The sequence below is a fragment of the Rhinatrema bivittatum genome, chromosome 19 (assembly GCF_901001135.1).
Source record: "Rhinatrema bivittatum chromosome 19, aRhiBiv1.1, whole genome shotgun sequence".
In the NCBI taxonomy this organism is placed as follows: Eukaryota; Metazoa; Chordata; class Amphibia; order Gymnophiona; family Rhinatrematidae; genus Rhinatrema; species Rhinatrema bivittatum.
In genome coordinates this window covers 25,839,906-25,852,232 of record NC_042633.1, presented here as the reverse complement: position 1 = coordinate 25,852,232, position 12,327 = coordinate 25,839,906, and the positions used below count along the sequence as shown (strand labels likewise).

General features: G+C 52.0%; 1 protein-coding gene across 2 annotated transcripts; it reads right to left on the bottom strand.

Moving 5' to 3' along the window:
* Nucleotides 1-521: 521 nt before the first annotated feature.
* EMC10 (ER membrane protein complex subunit 10) lies at nt 522-10,608 on the bottom strand. Of its 2 annotated transcripts, XM_029585038.1 has the most exons (8): nt 10,433-10,608; nt 9,636-9,702; nt 8,000-8,112; nt 7,574-7,672; nt 7,285-7,466; nt 7,106-7,199; nt 5,484-5,576; nt 522-1,287 (listed from the first exon to the last, which is right to left on the bottom strand). In XM_029585038.1, exons 1-7 carry the CDS (start codon nt 10,526-10,528, stop codon nt 5,493-5,495), a joined length of 735 nt encoding a protein of 244 aa, XP_029440898.1. In that variant the 5' UTR covers nt 10,529-10,608; the 3' UTR covers nt 522-1,287; nt 5,484-5,492. The 2 variants fall into 2 exon arrangements, with proteins under 2 accessions (XP_029440898.1, XP_029440897.1); XM_029585037.1 differs by lacking the exon at nt 5,484-5,576 and having other exon boundaries at nt 10,433-10,607.
* Nucleotides 10,609-12,327: the final 1,719 nt, after the last annotated feature.

Sequence of the window (12,327 nt, the reverse complement as noted above, 5' to 3'; positions counted from 1 at the left end):
CTAGGTTAGAGACGTCAGCCAGTCCGTTTTCTCCATCTGCTGGTAGGCGTGCAGACCCCACCAGTGTGGCCTGCCGGAGGGCAGAGGAATGACAGTTCTTGAGTAATACTTTGAGAAATGTTTGTACCAAAAGGTAACAGCGAGTATTATAGCGAGAGAGGCAGAAACCAGCTTGGCAGAGCAGCAGCTTGCCCCTGTCCATATATATTTTTAAGGAACTAGAGGATTTGTATCATTCAACAACATGCTTTTGATTGTATTATTACCTGAGCAAATCACTAGTAAGGCAGGGAGGGAGCGAGACACTTTACTGTTCTACGGCTCTCTCCCTTTTCTGCCTGAGCTTTGTGCTTTATTGGCAGTGGTACTGGACGGCTTTCTTGGGAGTTTGGTGACTGGAAGATGGATGAGTTCCTGTGAGTACAGATGCAGACTGAGTGTTTGCCCCAGCATACCTTCCACCCCCATATAAGAACACCCAACATGCTGACCATGAGGAAGAGGGACCAAGAAACCACAGAAAAGGTTGTAGAATTTTTATTCAGGACTTCATAAACTACAATTTTTCAGAGATGAAATTACTGAGATTTGGCGACATACAGTTTCTTGCATGTGGTCACTACCTCCATGGATTGCTGGGACAAAAGCCAACCTGAAAGTTATAACACCCTCATGATAGGACAAACAGACTCCGTAATCACATCTCGGACAGGAGATAACAGGTGAAACAGTGCACTTCAGCCAGGCCCTCCCCACAAAGTCAATCCCAAGAGTCAATAATGTACCTCATCCTTCGGTGCTGGCAATGGCAGCCAAAGACATGGAAGGATTTGATTCGGCATAGGTGACTCTACAGAGAAACCAAAGGCTGGTGACTGTAGAAGAAGATCCTCTGAGCTGTGCACAAGAGCAGGGACCAAACGTAGCTCCTGTACAAAGGAAAGGATCAGCGGGGACAAGGAACTTCACGCTGTGTCGTCAGCAAAGACAGGCTCCATCATCTTGTCAAGGGCGGCCTTCTCACTGAACCAAAGCCAGTGCCTTTGCGAGAGGGACCAGGAAACATGACCATCAAAAAGGTTAAAACGTGAACCACGTGAGGGCAACTCGGCATCCAGGCAAGGAGTCTTCCTGTCTTCCCGCATTTCCACCCTCGGTCATCAGCAATCCGTGCCCCGTTGATCACCTTCCACCACCGCCACCGCCCCCATTGCTCCCTCCTTGGTTGCCAGCGTCCGGAGCACCAGACATCATTAAGAAAAGAACAATGGGAATAATGTACATCCACTGTGAGAGAGAGGGAGGGAGGGAGAGAGAAAGCAAGAGACAGCTTGAGTACCACAGAGCCCACACGTGGGACAAAAACACTCACTTCAGAAGACCCATCCCCACCAATCTGACCTTCTGCAACAAACTGCAGACAACTGCATGGAGGGGCGCAGCGAGAAGAAACAGTAACAAGAGAGTTACAGGAAAATTGGCTCTTACCTGCTAATTTTTGTTTCTGAAATACCACAGATCGGTCCAGACAAGTGGGTTTTGCATTCCTACCAGCAGATGGAGGCAGAGAAAAACTTTTCGGACACTGCTACATATCTGAGGGTGCCACCTGCAGTCCTTCAGTATTGACCTGCACCCAAGCCAATGGGAACCCCGCCAATCGTAACTGTAAACTAACTCCCCTTCCAAGGCGAGCAGGGCAAACAAAGGTTGGAACTCCTGAACTGGAGCCCTCACCTCCAACAAAGGAACCTGAAACCCCCTCAAAACGGGGAATGGGCCTCTGGGCTGATCTGTGGTATTTCAGGAACGAAAATTAGCAGTTAGGAACCAATTTTCCTTTCCTGTACATGCCCCAGATCAGTTCAGACAAGTGGGACGTACCCAAGCCCTCCTATCTCGGCGGGATCCCGAAAGACCAGCGCGCAACACACCTTCACCAAACAAAGTCTCTTCCGGCGCCTGAACATCCATGCAGTAATGCTTGGTAAAAGTATGAAGCAAAGACCACGTCGCCACACGACAAATTTCCAGCGGAGACAGTAACTGACACTCCGCCCAGGAAGCAGCTTGCGCCCTGGTAGAACGCCCATGCACTCTACTTGGAATTGCCCTACCTCTACAAATATAGACTGAGCAGATAGCCTCTTTGAGCCAGCACGCCACCAAAGCCTTTGCACCTTTCTTTGCCCCACTAAACAAGACAAAAAGATGATCTAATCGTGGAAAACAGTTAGTGACCTTAAGATAACGCAACAGAATCTGACGAACATCTAGTAAGTGCAACTCCCTCAACATGAGGTGTCTCCGCCGACAAACGTTGAAAGGCAGGAAGCTCTACCATCTGACTGAGGGGAAAGGAAGAGATGACCTTCAGCAAAAAGGAAGGGACCGTACGCAACACAACTCCATCAACCATAATCTGCAGAAACGGATCTCTACACGACAAAGCCTGAAGCTCTGAAATCCATTTGGATGAACAAATAGCCACCAAAAAGACTGTCTTTAATGTAAGATCCTTCAAAGAAGCCTGACGTAAGGGCTCAAAGGGAGGACCTCACAGTTTCCACAGAACTAAATTAAGGCTCCACGCCGGACACCTCAAATGTTTCACCCCCTTCAAGAAACAAATGATGTCCGGGTGCTAGGCCAGCTGCCTTCCCCGAAGTTTACCTTGAAGACACCCCAAGACTGCCACCTCAACACAAAGTGAATTGTAAGTCAGTCTTTTGGTCAAACCGTTCCTTAAAAAAGCCAAGAGGTGAGAAACTTCCGCCCACAGAGGGTGGTCACCTTTCTCCCCACACCAAGCTTCAAACATCCATCATACTCTGACATAAGCCAAAGAGGTGGAAGGTCTTCTAGCCTGAAGCAAGGTAGCAATCACAGCTTCTGAATAGCCCTTAAGATGCAATCGCCTCCTCTCAAAAGCCAAGCCACGAGACAAAAGCGGTCTGCCCAATCCGAGAATATGGGCCCTTGACACAGAAGCTCTTACAGTTGACAGAATCGGATGGGCCCATTCACTGCTAGATGAACCAGATCCGCGAGGCCACTCCAGAGCGAAGAGAACCACTCTTCCCGAATGCTGCTCTATTCTAACTCCAGCGTAGAAGCCATAGACCCCAGGACCTGCAAATAATCCCAGACTCTGGGCACCACCAGTCAAAGTAGCTGCCGTACCTGAGACTGTAACTTGCTCACTCTTTCCGAGGTAAGGAAAACCTTCCCCTACCCAATATCGAATCGCGCCCCCAGGTATTCCAAGGACTGAGACGGAACCAAACTGCTTTTTGCTAGGTTCACTACCCAGCCCAGAGAGCGTAATGCAATCAGAACCTGCTGAATTCCTCCTTTCAGAACAAGCAAACTACTCTAGGGTCATCCTGCTTCGGGAGTCTCCTCCGGATCTGAATGATGCTTGTCCACCCGAGAAACATCGTCCTTCTGATGGCCCCCAGGTCCCTCCCCAGGGTCATCTCCAAGAGCCCCCTGAAGATCTTCCAATGTGTCAGACTCCGAACGGGACCCTTCATCCTCGCCTGAAGGCCCACACGCTGAAGCAGCCCACCAAATTTCCTGTGGACTGCACCCTACGGACCTTCGCTGGGCGCTTAGGCTTTTGGACCAGTGACCGCTTTCTTCCTGCTCCCCGTCTGACTAAATATGCAGGAGGAAAACAAAATCCGCAGAGGCAGCCTCAGAATCGCTGGAATCACCAGCCATCCCCCCCTCAACCGGATCCTGCAGACCTCCGGTCCTCAGAGGTCCCCTGAACCATCGGGGACAGCGGAAGAGGGGGATCCCCGGCCTCCTAGGTATCAAGCCGCCTCGCGGCACAAGACGACCACCACCGGTTCAGCGCCCTGCAAAGCCTCCTTGCCAGCACCAGAAGAGCCTCCTTCGCCCCCGGAGACGCAATCGGGACCCAACGCAGCAGAATTAAGATGCAAAACGTCTTGCCCTGCAGGCCCGACAGGATGTGTCGCGGTCAGTGGCCGGCGCCAGGCTCCCACGCACACCTCCAAAGTAAGCATGCCGCCTTGCTGAGTCCTCCCAGACCCCGGGAGCCGAAACATGGTCTTCCCTGACTCACCCCGACGTCCTGCACAGCCACCAGGACCAAAGCGCTCACCTCACACAGCCCTTGATGACAGCCTCTAAAAACGTTGTTCTATTTAAAAAAACATCTTAAAAAAAATAAAAAAAAAAAAACCCAGAGGGGATACGTCCCTGTAACCTGCGGCCATGACCAGATGAGTGGGTTTCAGAGCGACCGAGGGAACCAGGACCCCTGGCTATTCAGTCCTCTGCGAACTTCAGGCCGAGACAGCCAGGGATCTCCAACCTCCCCCGGCTCTACCTAAGGGATGGCTCACAAAGGTACCTAGCACCTCAGGGAGCACGATCTTCCACCTAATTCTTATCCTTTTTTTTTTTTTTTTTTTTTTTTTTTTTTAAGTCCAGACTGCAGGTTTGCACCTCTACCATCTGCTGGAGACAGAGAAATACTGAAGGACTGCAGGTGGCACCCTCAGGTATGTAACTGTGCCTGAAAAGTTGTTTTCTGCCTCGATCTGCTGGGAGGGATGCAAACTTGTCTGCACTGATCTAGGGTATGCACGGAACAGCCAGGTTTCTGGGGACACAGACAGCAAAGTGCGCCAATAATCTCCCTTCTCTGCTGTTCCTCCCCCTCTAGAAATCCTTCCATTCTGCCATTCTCAAGTGGCAGGGTTCAATCCAAAAACAGCTCATGCACCCAGTGCAATGAGTCTGCCTCAGTATTTATTCATGCCAAACACCAACCAAATACACACGGGGTCATGAAATGCATGACAGCTTCTCCCCACCCTTGCTGGAGGATCATCGATGACAGTTCATGGCACAAAAAAAAACCACAGTGAGCCTCAGGAAGGGCACCATGACTGCCTGCAATCACCAGGCCCTTGATCCAAAGAGGAGCCCAGTCACTGCCCGCAATCATCAGACCCTTACTTGTATCACCGCACTCTTAAGCTACCCCCGTGAGGACAGAGGAAAAGTGAGAGGGAGCCCTTCACCCAAATGCAAGGAGAGAGCAGGCATGAGCAGTAATGGTCCTTGGTCACCAAATCATTTATATATATGTGGCAAATGGCAGCACCGTCCAGCGGGCTCCCATGGGGGGCTCCAATTGACGTCCCGAAGACGACAACCCAAGAGTAGGGAGCGTGGCAGGGTTCTGGGACAAGCCACAGGGAGGCGGCTGGAATGATAAAATACATTCCCACAAATGGGTTTGAAACAGCGAATACAATAGACTGACAAGGAACTAGAAAGATGCAGCCAGGTGGTGAGCTAGGCCCAGCAATTCTTGGAACTGAACCGAGATGCAATGGTCCCATTACTGCCTGCAGCCCGTACCCCTAAGCCCAAGCGGCAATCACCATCATATCCGAGCAGAAACAGAGAGAGGAGCAAGAAAGCAGGAAATGCATTACTTCACGTCCTCAGGCCTGCTGTCCTTGCTCCCTTGGGCTTGAAGCCGAACTGGTGAGCGTTAGAAACACAGCCCCTCCCAGAATTATATACCACTGCAGGAAGGGAAACACAAGACATGCCATGAGATCTTTGACCCATTCTGGAGAGAGGAGGGAATTCTCCTCCTCCTCTCTGCTAGACCAGATTGCTTAACTCCCCCCTCCGCTGCTAACCAGGACCACCTCCTCCCCCCGCCCCCCACCCAGCCACTAGCCCAAACCACCTGCTCCCCCGACCTCCCCCTAGATGGCAGCCAAAATCAGCTACCGGAAAATCATCCATTAGATGTGGAAAGCAGAGCACAGCTCAGCTGGGGCCAAGCCCCTCACATTCCACCCTCTTCGTTCCATTCTGATACCACACAACAAGATGGCCTGATCTGCTCTCTGCCTCTCATTCCCTGAGCATGGTCCCTCAACGCTCCCCGCATGCAAGCCTGGGTCCGACGGGCAGGGCTGTGACCCGCTCGCTGCCCCTCATTCCCTGAGCATGGTCCCTCAACGCTCCCCGCATGCAAGCCTGGGTCTGACGGGCAGGGCTGTGACCCGCTCGCTGCCCCTCATTCCCTGAGCATGGTCCTCATCCCTCCCCGCATGCAAGCCTGGGTCTGACGGGCAGGGCCGTGACCCGCTCGCTGCCCCTCATTCCCTGAGCATGGTCCCTCAACGCTCCCCGCATGCAAGCCTGGGTCCGACGGGCAGGGCCGTGACCCGCTCGCTGCCCCTCATTCCCTGAGCATGGTCCCTCAACGCTCCCCGCATGCAAGCCTGGGTCTGACGGGCAGGGCCGTGACCCGCTCGCTGCCCCTCATTCCCTGAGCATGGTCCTCATCCCTCCCCGCATGCAAGCCTGGGTCTGACGGGCAGGGCCGTGACCCGCTCGCTGCCCCTCATTCCCTGAGCATGGTCCTCATCCCTCCCTGCATGCAAGCCTGGGTCCCACGGGCAGGGCCGTGACCCGCTCGCTGCCCCCTCATTCCCTGAGCATGGTCCTCATCCCTCCCCGCATGCAAGCCTGGGTCTGACGGGCAGGGCCGTGACCCGCTCGCTGCCCCTCATTCCCTGAGCATGGTCCTCATCCCTCCCCGCATGCAAGCCTGGGTCCCACGGGCAGGGCCGTGACCCGCTCGCTGCCCCTCATTCCCTGAGCATGGTCCCTCAACGCTCCCCGCATGCAAGCCTGGGTCCGACGGGCAGGGCTGTGACCCGCTCGCTGCCCCTCATTCCCTGAGCATGGTCCCTCAACGCTCCCCGCATGCAAGCCTGGGTCTGACGGGCAGGGCTGTGACCCGCTCGCTGCCCCTCATTCCCTGAGCATGGTCCCTCAACGCTCCCCGCATGCAAGCCTGGGTCCCACGGGCAGGGCCGTGACCCGCTCTCTGCCCCTCATACCTTGAGCATGGTCCTCATCCCTCCCTGCATGCAAGCCTGGGTCAGACGGGCAGGGCCGTGACCCGCTCTCTGCCCCTCATTCCCTGAGCATGGTCCTCATCCCTCCCCGCATGCAAGCCTGGGTCCCACGGGCAGGGCCGTGACCCGCTCGCTGCCCCCGTTGCCGGTTCTCTTCTTCCAATGTTACTCACGTATTTTGCAAAGAAGGACTTTTGCTCCTGGGGATTTTTGGCCTTCTGGGCTTGTTCCATTTCCAGTCGCTCGATGAATGCTGCTGTCTCAGGCCTGGGAGGGAGGTAAGAACCGTAAGCGGGCAGAACTGATATTCGGTGTCCAGGTGCTGGAAGGGGACAAGGGGCTCGGTACTCACACTGCTGCCGCTACCGGCTGCTGCACCTGCACGGTGGTGTTAAAGAGCTCCAAATCCACATCCTCCACCTCAGCGCCGGAGCAGGACCCGGGCACCGTTACTATGGAAACTCCAATTATATTTCCGGCAATGTCCGTGTGCACAGTGATCTGGTCGGAGAGGTGGGACTCCACCATAGAGCACTACAGAAGGAAGGGACAGACAGTGTGCGAGTTGACCTCACATCCCCGGGCCCTGTGTGACACACACATGGACCTCACCCAGCACAGAGACAGAAATTCTGACTTACAGCAGGGACAAAAGAAGTCACGTACTCAGCGGAGTCCCCATCGGTCCCCAGCTTCCTCGGGATCCGGAGGCGGTAAATTCCATTCAGGCTGGCAATATCCTGCAGAAAAGGCAGCGAGGAGCTTTACTCAGACCAGTTATCACTCACCCTGACAGGGTGAGCCAGGGATTAGAAACACACCAAGTACTTTTCAGCAGGGGGGGGGGGGGGGGGGGGGCGGGGCAGGATTAGACTAGAAGGTGGAGCATGTGATAGGGAGAACCACACCAGAGGTTGAATTCTGCTCCACGAGGAGGGCCCAGTCAGGGCAGGCAGGTGCAGAGATGGCTGCCGTTCCTACGGTTTTTAACTCTACGTACCCGAGGATGGGCAAGGAGAAGCCTCTTGCACGGCTGTGCCAATGCACTAACATCAGGAAGCACTCACACGCAGTTTGTTCCGCTCTTCCTCCGTCAGCTGTTTCTGTGAAAGGGTAATGCTGGCTTCCAAAGGGGTGCTCCAGAGGAGGGACCCTCGCTTTGTATAATGGATGCTGTCATCTGGAGTATTAAAGAAAAGCTCTAGTGACTGACCAGGGGAGAGCCATCACACCTTCAAAACCCTCAAGCTCTCTCACCAAGGCCTGCAGCACATGCAGCAGACCTTTCAAACAGATTCGGAAGCTCTAATGTTCTTTGTACTCAAGGCCTATCACACTCAGGGAACAAAGTATTACAGCGCAACCCATCGCAAACAAAACACTGCTTAGAACTCAGTAAAAAAAAAAAAGGGCAGAAATCAGTTAATGCAAGCATAGACTGCACTAGGCCTGCCCTTTCACCAGGAGGAGGGCAATCTTCAAATCTGATCACCCGAGTGGCTCAGTGTACCTGGAAACACACGCAGGACTTCCAGGGCGCGGGGGAGTTTGGCCTGTGCCTGCGTTCAAACTTCCAACGCACGCCCTTCTGTCCCCGCCTGCAGCAGGCGCCTGTCGGTTCGACGCGGATGGCTTCCCTCAGAAAACCAGCTGCAATGTAAATGGGCTAAAAGTGCCTCTTGGGGGGTGGGGGTGAGGTTCAGACGTTTCTTCCCAGAGCACAGTCTGTAACCACCACAGCGGATCCTGTTGGCATAAGCCGCTGCCGCTCGGGGCTCATAAGCCTTCAGCTTTCCAAGGCCAGAAATGACTTGCATGTCAGACAATCGGTTCCTGAGATACTGCAACGTACAACCAGCCTGAAAGAGGCCCTGACCGTAAGAACTTATTCCGACAGGATGAGCTCCACCTTAACCAGAACATTATATGTTATGGATGACAGAGTCAAGCAGGAGAAAAGTCCTGCAGGAAATAAAATGCAGAAACTTCCATGTGTGACGGGGAAAGAGTACAATAGTGGGGCTATACTACCGTCTGCCTGGATGAAGAAGTTTTCTTTGTCTTTCTAAGTTAACACAATAATAATGGTAAAATTCAAGGAACTCAATATCGACTGAGTACACGTCCTTAACCATATAAAATGGGTACACTACCCAAATCAATGCAATAGGAGTTCTTCCTTATCTGACATTCCTAGGGGATAATTTTCACTGGGATGCCAACAGGAAAATCTATGGAACCAAAATCAATCACCCGATCTCCCAAAGATTCATGCAAAATATGCTATTTTGTCCCAGTGCAACAGACAGTGACCTAAGAAATTATATATAAGAGAGAGAGGAGTAGTGTGTAACAGGTTAATAGGGAACGGTTATTTACCCTTTCACATAAAACTAGGAGACAACTCCATGAAACTAACCGGAGGCAAATATAATAAACTGAAGAAAGTATTTTGTCAGTCAATGCACAATTAAGCTGTGGAATTTTGTTGCTGGAGGACTTGCACAGCAGGGTTTAAAAGGGTTTTAGAAGAGATACCAGAAGAAAAGTCCATACAAAACTATTAGCCAGGGGAGTGGGTAATTAGAAATGGATCTGCAGGGTACTGCGAGATATCGGGCTTGAAGAACCACTGGTTTGACCTAGCACCACTTATGTTCTTATACACCGGCTCCTCAGCAGAGAGGATTGCACTCAACTCACCAAGCTCAAAGGAATGTTCCAGGTGCACTTCCAGCCCACAGACCTCAGACTCCCGACCATCCACAGCCTAAGGGAGAAAGGACACACAAGGGGCATCATGTGGGTCCCAGAGGGAGTTTTATCCCTCACTAGAGTGCACCCCTGTCTCACAGGAGACACACGGGGAGGGGCTTTACCCCTCACCACATCCCCATCTCACAGGGGGAATACATGTGAGGGGCTTTACCTCTCACCACATGGCACACCCCCATCTCTTAGGAGACACCTGGGGAGTCAGACACACAGGGGGGAGCTTTACCCCTCATCACACCCCCATCTCACAGGAGACACCCAGCAGGGATACATAGGGACAGGCTTTACCCCTCACCACACAGCACACTCCCGTATCACAGGAACCCCAGGGCATGAGTGGCCAACTCGAGAGCAGCAAACAAGCCAGGTTTTTAGGATATCCACAAAAAATATGAAGGCAGTGAATGCAAATCTATCTCATGCATAGTCATTGTGGATATCCTCAAAACCAGGCCTGCGTGTGGCTCTCAAGGACCAGAGTTGGCCACCCTGCCCTAGGGGGCAAGACACACAGAGGAGCTTTACCCCACTCGTGCCCATCATGAATATTAATAAAATAGTTTTCATGTCACTACACGTTCTGCCTAATTTGGGTGTTTTGAGACTGAGGGCTCCGCCCCCATCCCTGGATTTGGTTCTCAGGCCTCAGGGCATTCTGGGGTTTGTAGTCTCCTTCCATCAGACGTCGCCGATGTAAAGTCGCGGGAGTACCGACTCCCTCTCACCCGCATCCTGCAGCTGCTGCTTCGCGCTCCCGGCGCCAGGAAGAGAAGAAGGCAGAAACCGCGGAAGCCCAGAACCCGCTCCCTGCTGAGCGTCATCACCGCCGCCAACAATACCGCACTGCCTGCCGGGAGGGAGAAACCCCGCCCCCAGCGCACGGCACGTCGAGAAAGCGCGAAAAAGACCCGCCCCCAGCGCACGGCACGCCGAAAAAAAAAGCCCTGACACAGCGCAGGACACATCGAGAAATCGTGATAACCACGCCCCCAGCCCGCGGCTCGTAGAGAACAAGCCCCGCCCCAGCGCAATATACGCAGATCAAAAGCCCCCCCCCCCCCAAAGTGCACGGTACGCAGAGGGAGAAAGTCCTGCCCCCAGCGCCCGGTACGTCGAGAATGAAAACCCAGACCGCAATTTAGGTCCGGGCAGCTTTGGCAGAGGTTTGCCTCTTCCTACATCAGACCGAGTGAAACTGCAATACCAGCAGCAGCCACATGGTGTCAGTATAATGCATGAAGGCTGCAGTAGCCACACAGTGACAGTGTCATAAATTAATAAGAGGCTGCAGTAGCAACAGCCACACAGTGACAGTATAATAGCAGCGACACGGTGACGGTATAATGATTTAATAAGAGACTGTAGTGTAAGCAGCAACCACACCGTAACTTAATAGCAGCCACACGGTGACAGAGTAATGAATTGATGAGACTGCAGTACCAGCAGCAGCCACACAGCGACAGTATGATATAATAAAAAACCTGCAGTACCAGGAAGGGAGAGTACAGTTGCTTTTGGCTGACTACTAGTCGTAAAGCTTGGCGATGGGGGAGAAAAATTCTGAAACGCAAAGGAACTGGATCGCCTTTCTTGGCTTTCTGGGGTAATGTAGCTTTCCCGGTTGAAATCACCTCAGCTGCCTTTATTGATTGGGAAAATAGGGGACTGTACTGTGCGGGGCAGCTGATTGAGTCTAACTGGTAAATTTTATATTTTTTCTCAGTTGCAAGAAACATGGTTCCTTCCAGAGACACATTTTTTACCCTATTTGCAGGCAAGACATTATAATCTGGCTGCAGGGGCGAATGAGCTTACTCAGTTGACTTTCATAGATGAGGAGGATACATTTTTTGACGCATCCCCCCCCCCCAAATTTAACAAAACAATCGGTGAGGATGCTTAATAAAAACGTGGCCATTGCTCATATATATCTATATATCTAAGCTAACAGGGTAATGGGGAGGACTTGGAGGAGGCAGACCTTCAGGCTTTTAAGTCGCTATACTACTCATCGGCCAACATGAGAGAGATTCAGTTTAGATTGCTGCATAGAATATATATTACTAGAGCTTTGGGGATAAAGATGAAATTGTGAGATTCCGATTTGTGTTTGAAATGCAAAATCCAGCAAGATACTTTTTGTCGCATGTACTATTTTGGAAAGGGTACTGGATTGTTCAGTGATTTGGTCTGGGAAATTTATTTATTTGCATTTATTTATTAAAGATGTGCATCTTCTTAGTGGAGGTATTAAATATACATCTATAGCCTTGGTGTGTGGAATACAGATGAACCACCCAGCTTTATGCATTGGAAAGAGCTGATGTTGCAAACAGCTTCTTCGGAATTAGGGCTTTCGTACATCACGACAGTTGATTGCCACCCGAGGGTATTTTTAGTTATGGACACTGACGGGTAGACAGCTTGGTCAGTAAAGGCTAAGGATTGATTTTTTATTTGGACGGTGATCACTGGGTATCTATATTGCCGTCTTGGAGGAGAGGAGAGTGAGTGTGGAAGGGGTGAAAGGGGTGACTGAAAGGGGGTTTGTGTACTGAATGGAGTAGTTTTGTTGCATTGTTATTATGAAACTGATATTGGGTTGTCATATTGAGATCCA